Source organism: Buteo buteo, chromosome 8, assembly GCF_964188355.1.
Source record: "Buteo buteo chromosome 8, bButBut1.hap1.1, whole genome shotgun sequence".
Taxonomy (NCBI): Eukaryota; Metazoa; Chordata; class Aves; order Accipitriformes; family Accipitridae; genus Buteo; species Buteo buteo.
The window spans coordinates 14,511,863-14,530,597 of NC_134178.1; the positions used below are offsets into that span (position 1 = coordinate 14,511,863).

The 18,735-nt window shown below is 43.5% G+C and overlaps 1 protein-coding gene and 1 long non-coding RNA gene across 3 annotated transcripts in view; one reads left to right on the forward strand and one right to left on the reverse strand.

Annotated features, from left to right (window-relative positions):
- Nucleotides 1–12,623, forward strand: part of KCNJ6 (potassium inwardly rectifying channel subfamily J member 6) — a 49,971-nt gene extending 37,348 nt beyond the window's left edge. For both annotated transcript variants that reach the window (XM_075033700.1, XM_075033699.1), the window contains one exon: nucleotides 11,550–12,623. In XM_075033700.1, the coding sequence (XP_074889801.1) occupies nucleotides 11,550–11,875 (326 nt within the window). In that variant the 3' untranslated portion in view covers nucleotides 11,876–12,623. The remainder of the gene's footprint in view (nucleotides 1–11,549) is intronic.
- Nucleotides 912–6,182, reverse strand: LOC142033627 (uncharacterized). Its single transcript, XR_012651275.1, has 3 exons — nucleotides 5,955–6,182; nucleotides 2,691–3,049; nucleotides 912–934 (listed from the first exon to the last, which is right to left on the reverse strand). It is a non-coding gene; the product is annotated as an uncharacterized LOC142033627 (long non-coding RNA).
- Nucleotides 12,624–18,735: the final 6,112 nt, after the last annotated feature.

Below are 18,735 nucleotides of genomic sequence, written 5' to 3' on the forward strand. Positions count from 1 at the left end.
AGCAGGTAAGTTAGCTCTGGGCCATGTACAGTGGGGGGGTCCTTCAGACAGGACCGCAGCGCTGAGCCCCTTCAGCTCTTACACTGAAGACTTATAAAACCAGGGACATGCTTCAAAGTATCTGAGCAAAATTTCTCCACCTGCCAAGGGCTATACTGCCAACAGGTCATAGGAACAGCAACAGGGCTAGAGGCAGGTCCATGCTTAAGCCATGGAGAGGAAGAGCTGCCAGCTGAATTAAGCCCAGGTCCAACCACCATCACCAAAGGACAACACCTTCAAGGAGCTGAGCTTCATCCAAAATGCCCAGAGAAAGGGCCTGTTGCTCGTTTGCTTGATTAAAGAACCAGAAAGCAGCTGTGCTGTTATTAGCCAGTGCTACGGAGCTGGATCGACCCAATTCTCGCACATCCCCATGCCCAGCTGGTTTTTGTAGGCTGACGTGCGATAGTAGCTGGCCTTCTCAAATGGCAGCTATGACGGTTTCAGTGATGCCGTCAGGATTTAGAGCTTTCTCCTGAAAACCATGAAGCACCTCTACACCAGTCCTCTTGGTACTCTTTCGGGTGAAATATAAATCAAAAACATAATCTCTGAAACTAAGATATCTTTAGAAAAACTGATTTCTTCAAGTTGTCTCTTCTAAAAGCAAGTACCACCTACCCACATTTAGCTTGTTTTCCAGCCCACCTAAAAGGATGCACGATTACGAAACTGCTCAGGCAACCCCGCTGAAATGTTTTGTTGCTTACCAAACATCCAAGTGATTTTGGGTAGACTAGAATTTCTCTTTATTTGTGTTGCATTTCCAAACATCACTTCTCACCAACAGCTGCCTGGCAGAAACAAGTGCTTTATCCCGAAGTCTCTTTCATCTCCTCCTCCGATTTCACAACAGCTAAACCAAGCTTCAGCAATGCCATTAGCCACAAACCTAGAAACAACCACCAGAATACTTTGTGGGTGATTCACAGATTTTGTTGTCAAAAAGCTAGTGATCTTCCTTATTTCCTGAATTTTACAGCATGCCAAGCTGCGTGTTCACACTGTTTTGTCTTTAATCCTGGGTTCACAAACATTTCCACAGTAAAATGTGACATTTTTATAAAAAGCTCTAAGTCAGCGAAGTTCAGGATAGAGCAAACCTTGGATGTTCTGTTCTCTTTGTAAGCAGCATTTTAAGAAGAGAAACAAAAGCCATCTAAACATGCAGACTCAAATTACACGTTTAAGAAGTCTGCACAGCAAGAGGTGAAATAGATCACACATCTATTTTAATTAAATGTTTATCTCACAGTCATGACAGCACAAGTGTGCAGCAGGTACAAGCTGTTACAGAAAATGCTTCTTTCACAGCAAGCAGCTAAAGGGGGTTTTCTCCCAGCCATCCCCTGGCATTAATGTTAATGTGGGATTTCAGCAATGCCCAAACACGCCTTGTTCTAGTCTCAGTCTCAGTTACCACTGTGTGCTAAATCCACGTTCCTCAAGAGGGTGGCATATGCTATGCATTAGGTAGCATAGAGCCAATATAGCAGTCAGCTATATTTTCCACAAAAGATTGGCTTTCTAGGTATACATCTTAAAGGATGCCATCTTAGAAGAGTTTTCACATGAACAATGCGTCTAGCCCTTTCCAAGACCAAATGCATTTAGGGTCTATATTCACAGCAGTTGAGCAGGCAACCTGCAGAGCATCCAGCTCTACTGATGCCATCCATGGGCATTGCCCTGGGAAGCTTGCTGCAGGTGCATCAGAGCAATTGCTTCTTGCAATGTTAGCCTGAACATTTTGGAGAAGCAGCAGTTCCCATCCAAACTGCACATCAAAACTGGAGTTTTCAGAAAGACATAGGGTTTTATCAAACTGTGAAGTTTAGAAGTGTTAGAGGATGGTTTTTCTCATCTTCATTTCCTGCCTGGAATTTATATCTACCCCATTCCCATCTTCTGCCTCCCCAGAAAGGAGTGGAGAGAGAGAAACCTGCTTCTGAGGTGCTGATCTCTTTGGGTTTATGCAGAACAGGGAAGAACAGAAGCTGTTCTACTGCTTTCTTCCCCAAGATGAGCAATGCAGCAACTCAGGCAGCTCCTTGTTCACCCTTCTTTTATCCAATACTAGATTTTCCTGTGGCCCTCCACCTCTTCATAAAAGGAGAGGGAAAGGGCAGGGGACTCAGAGCCCCTGGAGGAAAAGGGACTCCCTTTAGCTCCTCTCGGCCTAAGATCATGCTGCAGGAAGCCAGCTGTAGCCCAGCATCACTGCACACCAGTGTGCGGCTGGGCATCCCGCACCCTCTCCTCTCCTGGTGCTTTTATGAGATGTTTTTCCCCAACGGCAGTGAATCTAGTGACTGGAGAGAGACCATAAAACAGACTAAGCCCAAAGTGCTTTCAAATGCCAAGGTAACTAAACCGGAATATTTGTGTGAACTATGTATTTTCTGAGGTTCACTGGTATAAGAATTAAAGATGTTGCTTATGACTGTGGAAAAGAAACACAGAGCCAACAGGAACTCATGCAACGGCTGTGATTCTTCCTGGCTGGTCATCCTCTCTTTTATGGAAGCAGCCTAACGAGACAGCTGGAAAGGTCCAAAACCATAAACAGGACTATTAGCCTGCAGGTACCACCAGGGGTCTTCTCCACACCCCCTGCCACCTCGGATCCTCTCTGCTCCATGACGTACCTCCGCTCTGGTGGGTCAGGTTGCACTGCTTAGCGAAAAATCCTGCCAGGATCCTTCTCTGGTGAGGCATCGGCAGGCGGCTCAGCTGGAGCCCGGTGCCTCTGCTGCCTGCTCCCGGCCGTTTGCCAGGGAATCGTAGAGCAGGCTGCCTGCGCACCGCGCCGGGACAGAGCATCCCATCTGCAGGCCAGAATTCAGGAGGAAGCCCGTGGATTAATAGCAATGTATTTTTAAAAGGTCAGGACAGCTCTTCTGCTTACTCAGCACTTTGCATTTTGAAAGCAGAGCCACCGTAGATATAACCGTGTGCTGCAGCTTCTTTTAAACAAAATTCCCCTCTATCCTCCGGTGGTGGGTACCTGCTAGGAGAAATAAAGCACTTGAGTGGTGCTGATTCGATGTCTTAGAAACCACTGAATCTATAAATGTATCCTAACAGTCAAACACAGAGTAGGGTACAAAATCCTGGTACTTCATGTTCCAGCTCCGCTGAATTGAGTCTCCCGTTTCCAAGGACTCCCAGTGCCAATTCTGAAACAAGCTTCTCTCTCTGGTCAGACACTGCGTTATTTGATATATTAAATTTCACAGATTTAGGCAGAAAAATGTAATCATCATCCATTTGAAGAAGCACAGCTGAAAAAATGATTAAAATTCATAAACATCAGGCAGCTTGATCTGCTGGGCATGGCCTCAATATAAGGCTAAATGAAGGTTAAATATTGGCTGAATAGTAATTGTACCATCTCTTTGAGAAGCTGTTTATTGAGAATGTATATGGTACTGTTAGCTAAAAGTGGCAGCACATCTGAGATTGAATCAGACAATCTTTTCTGCCTTATGCATACCATTTCTCAGACTAAGCTACATGCAGTTAGAAGGTAAGAAATTAGACACAAAATAGTCAGTGAGGTATATTTAATTCCTGATAGGAGAAATATTATCCAAGTATATCAAACATTTCTAACTCAGCATTTTGCTATTGGAAAATATAATTTTACTGGCATTGGAATCTTCTACTGGGGGGGATGTGGGGTTTTTTAATATTTTGAAAAAGACTAAAACATAGCCATCTTTTTCTAATTTAGATGCTGCATTATACAATATATCACATTTGAAGAAGTCAGAATGAAAACAGAATGCTTTGACTGATTCAAGTTAGACTTTGTTTAGTATTTAACTGAATATCAATTCCATTTTTTTATACTTATTGTTCGTTTTCACCTTGTTTAGAAAGAAATAGATTTTGGAGTGTCAGAAAGTCCCACTGACTTGAAATTATGGCTTCTCACCAGCTCAATTTCCTATGCATATTCACCTCTTGTGCAAACATGACCTAATAATATACACCCTCTCCCGCAGGGGATGTGATTTTATTACTATTGGTGGCGGTCAGGCCAGCTGCTCCAGCCCACTCCATGGCAACTTGCATTTTCTGATGTGGAGCTTGTACCTGGTCCCGTCATCAGCTGTGAGACAGACAGCAGCTACCACAGACCTCTTTGATCAGAATTCATAGATAGCATTAGGTCAAAGCCATAAAATTTAAAATATAGTGATCAGCTTCTTGGTCTGATTAAGAAAGAATTGTGAAAATAGAAATACCAAATTACTCAATTCATATACAGAAAATAAAGCACCAATTTTAACTTTAGAAAAGGAAAAAGAAAACAAACAAAAAAAGCCAGTGAAAGTTAATTCCTTATATTCTAACAGGAAAAAACATCTGTCCCCCGTCCCCTCCTCTCCCAGTCACACACCCGCTCCTCTCTCCAGTCACTGCACCAGAGCCAGGAGCAGCCATGCTGCGATGTAGCTGGGACGTGGAGAAGACACGCACACTGTTCACAACCCACAACACGAGGATGTCGTGCGCAGATTCCCAGGCATGCTGAAACACAGATACGTTGAAATGGTCACTGGCACCCTTCCAGTTTTCACTCCTTTCAAGAGCTTTAGACATTGCTGAGGATGAGATAAGCATCCAATTCCCAGGTGTGTTCTGAATCAAGTTATCAGAACCCCTGGGAATTACCCATTGCTAGTGCTGAATGAGAGGTTATGTGTATTTAATTATTTTTACTCAAAATTGAAAAAAACCACTGATTTCTTGTCAGATGTACACAAATACAAAAAGGAGGGGGAAAATGTCTTACCACAGCGTGGTATTTGCAACATTTTCCAGCAATGACCACTGATACTTTGGGCTTTGCAAAAAGTGGTGAATTCAGGGTACAACATGACTTTTTTCTTTTTTTCTTTTTTTTTAGCCTGATTAAAGATAACAAATTAATTAATATGGAATGTTTCTGACAATAACTTGGTGTCACTATAAAAATTTTATTCTAAATCTCTGTTCTTTTTTGAGACAATCTTTTTCACACCAGGGAGAATTGCTTAGTACAAATTTGACAGGGGAAGTCTAGATGAGGAAGACAATATACTGCAAGCACATCTACTGCCTTTAAATCTCAGCATATCCCTTGTGGCACCCCAATAAAAAAGACCCAGCAAAGCTAGGTAATTTGCCAAAGCCCACACGATATCTGCAGGAGAACCAAGGTATCAATCAGGAGTTCTTGACTCCTAGCCTTTTGCTTGTTTTTAATAGCACACATTGCATTCTCATTCTCTTTAACATCTAAAAATAGCAGAGTGACAAATCTTGCACCAAATATCTTTGAGACCAAAAGGTCATCCAGGCAGACACCGTCTCTCTGCCTTGTAGCACGCTGCTTGGTGATACTTAACGAACACAGGAGCAATGCTCAGATACAAACCCAAGAAGTCACTGTAGGTTTTTTGAGCACCATACTGAAGTTTCAGACACTTGCTGCACATTCATCTAATTACCTCAATATTAGTGCCATTATCACAGTGTTTAAGTAAAATCCCCCCCATCTTCACACCCTTGCCCCAGGCAAGGTGCAAAAGTCAGCTTTAATGCTATGGGTCAGCAACCCCTCCTTCTTCGTAATTCCTACAGCAAAACAGTTTCATCTTGAGCACTGACACAGAGGCAGTAGGAATTAATCTCAAGGGGTGAGAATTTCCTACATGTTTGGTTTTGTTCTTAAAAGGTTCTTACAATACAAATGAACCTTTTGACAAAGTAGATCAAAACTTCTACAGTGATACCTCAGCAAAGGATGTTATGAATAAGGACAGGGTGAAAGCAACATAACGCACGTGGAAGTCTCAGCTCCCAGCTGGAGACCCCAGACCAAATTCTGTACTCCTGTACAAGAGTAAAACTCCACTCACCCCAGAAATGAGACCACCACTGTTTTCTGTGCACATCTGAGTCCTCTGCCGCTGAGGTCTTACTCCAGGCTGAACTGTGAAGCAAACTTCCCATGCAATGGTTGAAAATGGGTCATTCTTATGGGAAATCCCATTCAATTTTGTGCAGCAGAAAGTCTGCCTCGTTCTGCTAAATGCCAGCAGGAAATCGCTGAACCTCAAAATTGGCTTGACGTTGTGGCTGTCAGCCAAAAGATGCAGTCAATAATGGGCCATAATTCTTGCCCCCTTCATTTCATTTAGAGTCCTTTTTTTATCGCAGGAGTGGACTTCGAAAATAAAAAGTCCTGCTGTAATAAAGACCACCTCAAGTAAAACAAAAGCTGAATGAAGCTGTGTCTGTGTGCAATCTGCAGTAGGCTGACCTGGAGCTGAAAATCACTGTATTTCGGCCCAAACATGTATTTGATTCTGTGATTCTGAAGTACCCTTTTTCCCCTGACTTTTTAATAGCGTTTTATTTTTGATGGCTCCCATCACAAAGTGAAATAATATATGGTAAGAGTGCATGACACAACGTATTATTGTGTAAGCTACCATGAAATCTTAAATTAAGTGCACTGTGAGGAAATGCATCAAGTCACTCTGGGTCACCACACCAAACCCTTGTAGCACTGTAAGACAGTGCAAAGCATAAGTCTAAATAGCAGTAGACAGCATGAACAAACTGTAACCTCAAAATAACTGCACAGGGCAACTTTTCAAGAGTAATGAATCTGGAGGTGGCATCAACTTTGTTATTAATTCTAATCAGTCAAAGGTGGGGTTGTAACCTTACCCGCATATCAGCAACAGCTTAGGGGAATTATTCTGTCATTTTCTTAGACTGCGTGGTGCAAACATTAAGCTTGATAAAACCTTTCATTCTAGCTGCAAGGAAAATTGCTGATGGGGTACACTGAAATAGTGTCCACGCTCCCAGTCAGGCAGAGGGAGCCGCTGCAGCCTGTGCTCAGAGAGGAACAGCCCACAGGTTATCAGGAACCAGAGCGTGGTCCCAACTCCTTGTTGAAGCAAACAGGACATAGTGTCACAGATGTGACCAAGCCCCCTACAGCATCCCCACCCCAGCACAGGTACCTGGCCGCAGGAGCCCAGCTGTGTGACAAATTCAATGCAGACAGAAAGTGGCTTAGCAGGCTGGCTCCTGCTCACGAGCGACTCTTAACTCTGCAGTGTTACCCAAAATCTCTGTGCAGTTCAGGTACTCACCTGTTGAACAGGAATAATAAGCATTTAGAGGATAAATAAGTTTTAATTACACTGGTTGTATGTTAACGAGACTATCCAAAGTAGTAACTAATTGCTGATTTCAGATACATGGAGCTAATCCCAGCACTGTCAGCAGGACTTTTTTTGTTCCCATTTGAAAACAAAACAATAAAAATGTTGCCATGTTAGCTTGGCTGTCTCAAAAAAAGTCTCCTTCACCCAATCCCCATAATTTAGTTTGCCCCCCCTTGTCCTCCTGAACAAGGACCAAAATTCAGCTTGCAACTCGCCTTCCATAGTTCTGACCCAGGAACGGGGACAGGGGAGCAATAGGCACAGTGTCCACCATGGTGTGTCTTTCACAAAGAAGTGGTAAATCTTATGATGCTGGTTACAGTCCACAAAGCTCTAACTGAAAATTAAACATAATAAAAAAACCCACAATGAAGTAAGATGGCAATTAATTTTACAACTTAAGTAACTTGGTCCAGCAATCAAGTATTTGCACAACACTCGGTCATGATTCCCTAGCCTGTACAAACATAAAACAAACAGACCGAAACACTGCCATTAAGACCTAACAGAAAGCTGTAACATATACAAAGGCTCATTACCACTCATTAAAAATGCTTCGAGTTTAAGGGAGTGAGACAGCAGTTACGGGTGACCATCAGAGGTCTCATCAGCTCACGGAGTATTTAAAATACAGCATGCGGCGAGGTGAACAGGTGCAAGCAACCAGCCCACTGCACTGCAACCTAATCCTGCCGCTGCCGGCCCCGCGTGCCGGGCAGCAGGGACAGATGGTGCTGGGAGCTGCAGAGCCGCCGCACGGGACGTGCAGGGGCAAGCGGCTGCCCATCCCAGCGGGAATGCTCCTCCGCTACCATCCGCTGCCCCGGCTTCACTCCATCTCCGTCACAGCGGGGCCTGAGAGTCCCGCCTCCAGGTTTTTTTGGGCTCCGACACTCCATCTCAAATAGACCGTTCCTTCCAGTTATAGTTTTAATTAATTTAGAATGAATTATTTGGGTCTCTTAATTTCCCGGCTTATTTTGAAAGAGTCCAATTAATGCTGAGCTAAGTATATCCAAAGGCTCCCTAGCTCTCATCGACCCTGAAGGGATCCAATTAAAATGAGACACTAGTCAAAATGTCAAACCACAATCATTTTTAAAGCCATTGTGCAACAGATCTATGGCTACATGTAAACCACACAATTACTGAATAAATCACGCAATACTTGGAAACCTAAAGCCTAAAACACCCTCACTCAAGATGCAGCCTTCCTCGTCAACCAAGAGCATGTTCAGAAATTACAGCAAATAATAAAAGTCACATTTCCTTTTACAGGACAATTAAAACCATGCAGTATAACGAGACATGTGTCAGTTGGACCATAATATATGATAAGGGCTTAAGTGCAGAAAAGACGGTCCAGAAGCTCTGCTGACTGTGGAGCTGAAGGACCTCTGAACCAGCACAGGCAGAGGCTGGTAAAGACACACCATGGAGAACTGCAGAAATCTCTCTGTTCTGCTTCCAGAGCCACGCAGGCGCACTGGCAATCACTTCAAGGGTCTCCACAACTGTGCCACATTTTAATCTGGAATCCCTGTGATCCACTTACAAATTTTTTCCGTATTAGCTTTCTCAAACCTTTAGAGAGCATTGGAAGGTCTTTCTCATACACATGTCCCTCACTAGATAAAGTCTTTTTCTTGATTTCAACTTTACTTGCTTGAAAAATCCTAACTCTTCATGCTAGCTCTGAAAGTAATTTGTCTAGCTGTGGAAAAGAAACAGGTATTCAATCACTGCTAAATGGGAGACTAAATTAAAAACTAAGACAGGTCAAAATTTCACATGAGTGTTTGTTTTCAATGAGCTGTAACTCTAATGTAATTCAATTAATCTTCTTGACTTCTGCAGAAAATTGCCCCCCTCTTTCCCACCAGTGAAATGAATTTTTCCAACCAAAGCAGCAGGATCACTGAGTACTTGGTCTGAGCACAGGAAGGTAACACTGTTTCAGAGGGACTTCAATTTTTTTTTTTTCTTTATTTAATCTCATTGCCCTTCTAATGAGAACTCCAAATTTCCCACTCAGTTTGAAGTTAAATTTCAGCAGCAGAGAAAGGGATTAGAAACACATGAGTCTTAGGAACAGCATACTCCTTTGGGGAAACCCATCCAGGGGGTCACTGGTCTCAGAGCACCACCAAGGAGCCGCAAAGATGCTGGTAGGAGACCAGCCCAGACGGATGCCCCAGACAGCAGGGCAGACATCGCGACCAGCACTGGTCACTGCCAGCCCTCCCTGCCCCCCAGCCTGCTGATGCCTCCCTCCCGGGGGCAAGGAGACCCTACCGAGTACTGCACCCACGCTTCTGGGTCTGCCCAGAAGAGCACTGCAAAAAAACCCAAATGACCCTTTGGGGAAGCTGCTGCACAGCTAGTGCCTTTCTCGTATGTATAGTGCTCTGTGAGCTGGCGAGTTCATCTCCCTCTGTCATTTTGTGAGAAAGAAGATCTCCTTCAGACTAAAAATCACACAGGAAATCTCACAAGACATGATTTTGTGTCCTTCAGCCCTTCCCACCTGTGAAATGAACAGAAAAATGGTAAGATCTTTGTATTACCATTTGTGCATTACTTGAGAATTGAAATGCAAACATGTCCTGCTCTGCAAAACTGAGAAAAATGAAGGCTTGTTGATTTCTGTCAGGAAAAAAGAAAGAGAAATTAAGATCAGTAAGCACAGTAGAAGTACGGTTGCCTTTCTGCCTGGCTGTAGCAGGTAGGTACGGTGCAGCAGTTTTCATGCTAAAGCTTTCCGTGACAGTCACCCCTCCGCAGGGTCTGAGGTGCTGCGGGAAGAGGAGGGAATTGGTGGAGAAGCGTTGAAGTATCACAGTGCGGTAACAGCTGGTAAATGTCTTTCTAAACATAATGTTATCGTGAAAAAGATAGAGTATCAAGAAATAGCAGTTTTCACCCATTGGAAGCAAGTTATCTGAGCTTGGAGAGGAGGCTCAAGAGAATGAGGGCAGAATTATCTAAAGCAGTTCACACAGCCCTGAAGAAGATTGGAGACATTAAACTGCCAATGTTTGCTCTTCCTGAGACTCTCCATGTGCCTTTATATGATGCTAACAGCGTAGAGAAAAGATGTGTATTTCTACAGGCTGCCATTTGTGCCCCCAAAATTAAACAATTTTAATTATGATTACCTTCTAAATAACTGATGTGTGGCAGGCTTGTCCAGGGGTTATGTATCATTACTTATTAAGTATCTGACATATACTGCTTGGCTGATGTCTGCTTAGTAATACATAGTTAATAATATGCAAATAATTAAAGGAAAACCATCACATTCTCTCCGTGTACTCCCGTTTTGTTGGCAGCACAGTTTTTGCCTCTTAAATTCACTTCTTCTGACCCTTTTCCTGGTCAGCTGGGTTTCCGCTTCCACTAGTGAGCATTAATATTTTATTGTAGCGTTTCCCTGAGTTGTTTGTCTGAGATGGAGCAGGTTCTCCAAGTCACAAGTCCCTGCCACGGCCAGGTGTTTCTTCACCCGGAGGATACTCCGGACTACACTTTCAGCTTGGAACAGCTGCCTCTCTCCATGCCTCTTAACAAAATATAGTATCTTACAGATTTTTTTGGTCTATAGCAGCTCCCAGAGTGAGATTCAGCAGAGCTGTGAAGGGAAGGTAATAATGAAGTTAGTTCCAGTTACCTGAATTCGACACCACACACTATCACAATGTCCTTCAGGAGTTTTGCTGGTGTTTGTGTGTTGGCCACCAGCCCAAACCTCCAAGCAGTGTAACTAAGAGACAGCTCCAACCTTTAGGGGAACCAAGTCAACACATGGATCACAGGCTCAGGGGCTGACTCCAGCTGAGAAAAACTTCTGTACGAGTTCCTCAGTTAGCCTGGGCAAGTGCTGAACATGGCAGCGTGGGTTCATTACATGCCAGGGAATCAAAGGATGGCATGGTGCAAGTCACATATGCTCTCAATAAGCCATCTGAGACTCGTCAGCGGGTGAGTGACTCGTTGATGAAATACAGGAAAAAGAACTGCATTTAATAAAGAAATGTTAATCTTTGCCCACAGACTCACCACTTATTATGCACACACAGAAGGAAAGGGCGTCAAATAGGTTACACACTGTAAAATTGCCTTCTAAGCTCAACCTCATATGATGTCAAACCTAATTGTTTTCTGGCATGTGCCTTTTTACATACACTTCTCTGCCTATATGAAAAAATAATTAAGGATCTGGGAAAGCAGTGGGTCTTTATTACAGCACTTCTTCCTTCTCTGTTACAGGAATGACCTGCCAAGCTCGAAGTTCATACATTACGAGTGAGATCCTGTGGGGTTACCGTTTCACCCCTGTCCTCACTCTGGAGGATGGATTTTATGAAGTTGACTACAACAGTTTTCATGAAACGTATGAGACCAACACACCAGTTTACAGTGCCAAAGAGCTGGCAGAGATGGCCAGCCGAGCAGAACTGCCCCTGACGTGGTCTGTTTCCAGCAAGCTGGACCAGCATGCTGAGCTGGAAACTGAAGAGGAAGAAAAGAATCAAGAAGACCAAAATGAAAGAAATGGTGATGTGGCCAACTTGGAGAATGAGTCCAAAGTGTAGAACCACCGGAGGCATAAGGGCCACACCACCTCCTTTATCTTCTCCCTCTTTGCTCCCCTTTTCTTTCTCCAACATGCTTTTTTTTTTTCTCTTCCTTGTTATTCTTAATTCCAGGAAAATAAATACTTAAGATGCGAAATACCTACCTGCCCAATTTAAACTCAAGAGATTCACAGACTAAGCAAAGTGAGTTAGAGCTGCAATACCCATTATCAATGGTGGAATCTCGATCGCCCCCCGGTAATGACTGCTGGCTTCCTCAGCACCTCTCTGAGTTCAGACCTCCAGGTTTATTCACATCAACAACAAAAAAAAAACCCAAAGCAATGGGAATATATACAAGGGATTTAAAAGGAAAAACTAACTAATGCTCATCAAAGTAATGGGCCTTGGCTCCAGTTTTGATGTATTTCAGGAGAGTTTCACAAACTGAGTGACAGGCCTCTATGAAATGGGCCTTGCAGCTTTAAGACGAAGGTGAGCAGAGGGATCTGCAATCCAACACAATACTGTACATATGCCTTATGTAATTACTTTCTCTTTACATTTAGTAATAAACACCGCATGTACAAAAGTACTGTAGTAAAGAACTTCTAAATAATGTACATAGATGTGTAATTAATGTAGGTTTAGAAACAGAGTTCTAGAAATATTGGGATGCAAAAACTAACTACCCATTGAGTAGGCAGTTCTCTTCAAATATTTGGAGTGTAATATTGATTTTTCTTTTCCCCCCTATATCTATGGCTCTTCTAGTGCATGACATTTTCTTCAGTGTACCAGACTGGCAGCTATTTAGAGTACCTCACTGTTTGCCAAACAGATCGTTTCACTGACTCTAAAAAGCCATAAGTCTGGGAGAGGGCAGAGTAGAGAAACTGTAACATAATTACTGATATACTGTGAAAATGTTTACAAATAAGGCAAACTGTTCCTTTTTTTGGCAGTTCAACCTAAAATTTAGGCTGTGGCAAACTCATGGCAAGCCAGAATTTCCTGTATACTCTTAATATAGCAAGCATGTTTCATGTGGAGGTATTATCCTTTATGTGCAATATCTAGGGAAACTTCTCCCTTCTCCCCACCCGAACCATGGGATTTCAGCGGAGTAGTTTGCTACACAAACAGCACAAGCCATTGAAAACCCAACGTTGCACCTTAGCAAGTAGGTTTTTAGCTACTCAGCTGGGAGAGAAACAGCTGAATTTCATTTGAAGCCGTAATCAATGAAATTCATCTGTTGACAGCGCCGGTGCTTGGCCGGTCCGGCAGAGTCACGGAGGGTGCAACATCCCTGGGTATACGCTTCAGCAGGGTTTCTCAGCCAAACACACAGCTCCTGCCACCCGTGCTCAGGAGAGTGGTTCCCTAACGACTTTCTCCACCTTGGGTTAGCTCCTTGGCTGTTGTAAACCCATGTAAATCCTGCACATTCCGACTTGACAACTTTAAAATAAACGGGGCAGCGATAATTTGCATTGCTTACACGGCAACACTCACGCAAGTAGGGGAGGTGACGTGTACGGTCACAGTTCCACGGACACGCTCCGTCGGGGGCTGCTCACGCCGTGCAGCATTGCCCAGTGCTAAGGACCGCTCAGCCAGGCCCTGCGCGCATAAAATACTACCTGTTGAAAAAAGCAATGCTTTCGGTGGGCTTTCACTCAGGCCCGTCGAGAACAGCATTTCTGTCAGCAAAGGAGAAGAAGCTGCAGCCTTAATTTCTTTTTTTTTATACCTGCCTACTCCGGAAAGAAAGAATACACTGAAGAGAATCTGAAGCATTTTTGTACAGAAACATTTACGTTAAAATAGAAGAGAAAAAAAATAACCTCAGGAGAAACTCAGTGGGCAGGTGGAAATTTTGCACTGTGATATAGCTTTCACGTTAAATTCACATCTATTTTCCTTTTTTTTTTTGCTGAAACAACTGCCCCTTGTTAACTTTCACGGACTGTGGCTAATCGGCAGGGGTTTCTGCAGGTCCTCAAGCTGAGGCGGGCAGCATAGGGTGTGGGGAAAGGGTTGCATACCAGGTACTGGCAGATCAGGCTGGATGGAAAGAGTTTTTTGTTTCAGCTCTGAACATTTTCCCTAAAAGGCTTTTACAAAGCAGCATGATGTAAGGAATGGTGCAGAATATGGATTTTTGTTCCCTCCACCTGGCACGGCTGATTCTGCCAACTCAGTAAAGGTTACTTACACTGAATTTTTGTGAAATAACACTCATTTTGCTACAGACCTTTCAAAGTTTGTTCTGCCCCAGCACCAGCAGCTGCCGAGTGCTCCAGTTCATCCAGCCCAGCCCACCCGTAAGGTTACCGGTGAGAGGTACTGAGCATTTTGAAGGAAGGGTGGCTCCACAGCTCCACTAGAAGACAGAAGCCTTCTAGCAGAGGAGCCGGGGGGAGCGCAGCATCAGTAGCGACGAGCCGCCCACGTGTGTCAGTCCTAGCGAAAGGTGCGCGAGCCGAAAGCAAACCATTCCTCTGAGGATAAACCTGCTTTTTGCTCTTGTAATTTACTGGGCCACTCTATAATTCATCGCTGCAGTTTAACAAAAGTTTGCATTAATTAGAACAGCAGCTCAGGGCCCTAATTAAACCTTTTTTTTGTCCTTTAGCACAAAAAAATAGACTTTCCGCCACTGGGGCATGCGCATGTGTAAGCTATATTTTTGTGAATAGGGCACTTAAAGCTTAAGGTGTATGTGTTCGTCCTTTCTCTCTCTCCCTCCCTGTATTTTATTGTCTTTGGTATTAATGTAGTATGGACTGTAAAGTTTATGAAATCTCATTTTTGTAACATAAGCTTAAAAAAAAATAGAAGCCTCCAAAGCTTTCAACGGGGAAGCTTCACGTAATCTTTGTACTAGAATGTCCCTATCAAACACCTCTATTTTTCTACAATGATTGATTAAGCAGTTTAACAATGTATTTTGTGTCAATGATTTCAACTGAACTGGTAAAAAAAACAATTAAGAATTGAATGCTGTTAATTAACAATGGATTTTCAAGCCGTATATACTGAGTGGTGTTTTCATTAACAGTAAATAACTTAACCTGGGAACTTCATCTCCTAATCCTAAGCAATATACTATGAAATATCAGTGCCCTATGGGAATACTTTTGGCAAATCACATTTAAGGAACATGAATAATGCAACATTTTAATATAATTGACTACATAATTAATCAAGACCCACTACATCTCTATATACTTCACTAATACATTTTGATGTCTTTTTCTCAGAGTATCTTGCAATTTCCAGGAGCAAAAGAATTTACAGAGATAAATGTGAGCTCTCAGTAATCTACTGCAGCTCTCAATTCCTTCTTCCAATGATGAGAAATGCCACAGAGATGCTTTGTACAGACTTCACGCACAGCGTTGCACAGTCCTCTCTGCTTCTCACTTTTTTCTTTTTTTCTTTTTTTTTTTTAATAACACACTAATTTTTTTTAATAACACACTAATTGTTTCTCCCCTGCCCAAGTTTCCAAACCAGATCTTTCAGATGTTGCTAACAGACACAGACATACTGCTTTTAATGGAGAAACTCGAATTTATACTGGGCAAGAATTTGACCTTCAGCAAATACTTGAAGCTCTGGCTTATTATTTAGCAATAAATACCATCTTACCGGCATTAAAATAAATTTCAGAAATTATTTCAAAGTAGGCATCAAAAAAAAGCAAACGTTCTCTTAGCAATATATAACTGTAATGATCTAGATCTTTGCCCTACAAAACCAGTCATTGGCATTGATGTGAGCCATCCCAATAAATTTGACTCCTGTGACCAAAGTTGAACGTTTGCTCCTACGAAGGGCCTCACTGCAAGCGTGCAGGTAGAGAGGATTGCACAGCCCCGAGCCAGAGCCCTGCGCACCCCTTGCAAGGCAGAGGACGGAGTTGACGTGCCAGGGAAGGGTCCCCAGCAGGCAGCTGCTGATCCAGGAGGGATGGGGTGCAGGCAAATGCAAAAGGAAAATGCTTGATGGATGGTTTGAAGTTAACTTCAAGGCAGGCTCTGGATTTAACCCTAGTGCACGGAGGTGCCCAGATCTGGGGTTGCCCGTGTTCCTCTGCTGGAATTGAAGAGGAAACCCAGGCCTTTCAAACCTAGGGATGAAACGCCTCTTCTCTTTTCAGCCACAGGGCAGAAGTTCCCATTTCGCTCAGCTGCACGGTATTGGGCTAGTTAGGAGAGGGAAGATCTGGATTCAGTGCTCTCTTCAGCCCAGGAGGTTCAAAGCTGCATCCCACTTCTCCCGAGAAACTAACTCTGCCGTAACAGCAACGGCAGAGCCCCAGCCCCTACGCCAAGGGGTGACCGGCTCTTGAGTTCACCTGCTGGCCCAAAGAAACTTTAAATCCTTGTGTTTTTAGCAGAAGAATGGAAAATTCCTCATTCCCTGGGTCTACAACAGCCTCCCTGCAGAGACGCGGCACCACAGACTTTGCCGATGTTTTGGAACGCAACCGGTTGCCGCCTCTCCTGGTAGGGCAAATCCCGCAAGGCCTGGGTTTGGTGTGCTCCCATCACCACCCACCAGACCGGCCTCGCCAGGAGGTGGAGGTGGAGGGAAGCCAAGTCCTTCTATCTCACTCGAGTCTCGCTGTCGGATGGGTACCGCGGCACAGAGCCCTGGGGGGACGCACCACGTTATGCCCAAAAGCCGTGGCCGGCAGGAGGAAGGGGTATCTGGGACTCCTCTCTTTTGCAGATTTGAATTTAAGCAAGTGGTGAATTTATACCACTTCCTCCAGTTATTTCATGTGGATGTGAATTAGAGGCTCAATGCTGAAAATGTTATTTGTCTATATGGCAAGGGGAGGGGAGGGCACCTCGGGTAGGACATTTCTTAGCAGCTACTGCCAGAGCTTGTGACTGTGAAACATAAACTTTTTACTATTATGGTACCTTCTGTCCATCAAATATCTTTCTTTTCAGAATATCAGCCTCCTCAACAGCCACAGTACCTCACTTAGACACTTTTTAGGCTATAAATCAGGCCTAATAAAACAAGAACAAAAGTTAGCTTCTCTTCCACTCATTCCTTCGGCTCGTAAACATGCTGTTTGGAAACACGCACTTGGAAAGCAGGCATAAATTTGGGCTTTGTGCTGTAAATAATTCTTAAAGACAAGACCTGAAAGCTGTTATTTATTGTTCCTATTAAATGATGCTCTTTTATGCTTCCTGTGTGAATTTTAAACTTGGAGGATTTGGCTTTTTGGAGGGGAGGGGTGGTGGTAGACATTCCAGGGCACGCTTCATTTAGTTCAAGCTTACTTCTACCAATTTCCATTTTTTCCATATACCCTGGATTTCCAGAAATTATAATCTAGTGGCAACTTCAGTGTAATGGCATACTTATTTTACCACTTGCCATTCTCCCATTTATTGTCTGGATACTGATGCTCTAATACAGTCTCACACAGATAGTACACAGACGTCATATCCAAAGATAGCATTCTAAAAAGACCTGAATATCTTGCTATTTCATCTCAAGTGTGAAATCTGTTTTCTATTCTAAGCAAATTCACAAGTATAAACCACAATTCTTCCCTCATCCTCCCTAACTTGTGTGTCATCCACACGGAATAAAAGCTTAAGTTTCAAATAACACCAAACTGCTTTGAGGTTTTTTTCTCAGAGGGCAGGACTGAGGAGAGCACTCCTAATTATTTTTTTTTAATCAAAGATGGCAGCTCCAAACTCACAGCTGCAGCTCATGGGCAGTCCTCTGGAAGCTACAGGCACCGTCTTGCTACCACCTTGCTTTGAAATCTGGATCAGCCACTCTTCCAAGCCATAGAGCAGTTCTCCCTCAAATGATGATAGGCAGTCACTTGCATTAACTTTTCTGGAAGGTTTAAACTGGAAGAACTTGTAGGGAACAGTTACTCCACCACACTTTCCTCCACATGCTTTTCACAGTCTGTTGGACTGGAGTCCTCTGGACTTCTTCCAGCTCAGGAAAGGAGGATGCCTGACACACAAGCACAAATCCTCGCAGCCACCCTCCCTGGCCACTTCCCCATCACCGTGACCAGGAGGACCCAAATTCCTCACTGAAACATCCGTTCTAAAGGACACGTGACGTGGTGCTTAAGATGGCCCTGTTCTGGTTCAGAAAGGATGGCAATGCAACGTACAGTGTTCGATCCACTTCACGCACGCAGCACATCGTACGCAGCCTTCTGCCGAGCTGAGGAGATGGAGATGGAGCTTCACACCGCTAGCAGGCCTCTTTGAGCACCTAAGAAATCTTCCCAAGAACATAACTCTAATCAAATTAAAGTAAAAAGGACCTTTTCTAAAAAAGATTATGCTATCTTAATGAGAAATCTCTAATCTGAAAATATCACTGAGATTGGGGGTGGGGAACTCAAACTGTTGTACTTTGAAGTCATCATAATGAATCTTGTTCAGAGAGCGATAGAGGTTATTTCCTTTTCACAGCATTGGTTTTGGTTTAGATGGATGGAATGCTAGAGCTAACCTCCTAAATCTCTGCTTGTGATTTTCAGAAATGTTGAACATTTACCAGCTCTTACTGAGATCAGTAGGAATTAAGAGGCATTTCTGTGAAGAGAGACCATCTGCTCAGATGATGGCGTAAGAACTTGGTGCTACCTTTTGCTCCCACTTTTAGGCCCCCTTAGAGATGATGGAGTCAGGAGAGGTCTCCACCTCACTGAAATGCCATCCACATCAAATACATGCCAAAGTCCTAAAGAACCTACACATGTTGCAGCTGGTTTTAGGCACACATTTTTAGGCACCCTATGGATCACTAAAGGCACTGTCAGATGTGCTAAAGACACTGCCAAACAAAAGCGAAGAATGACT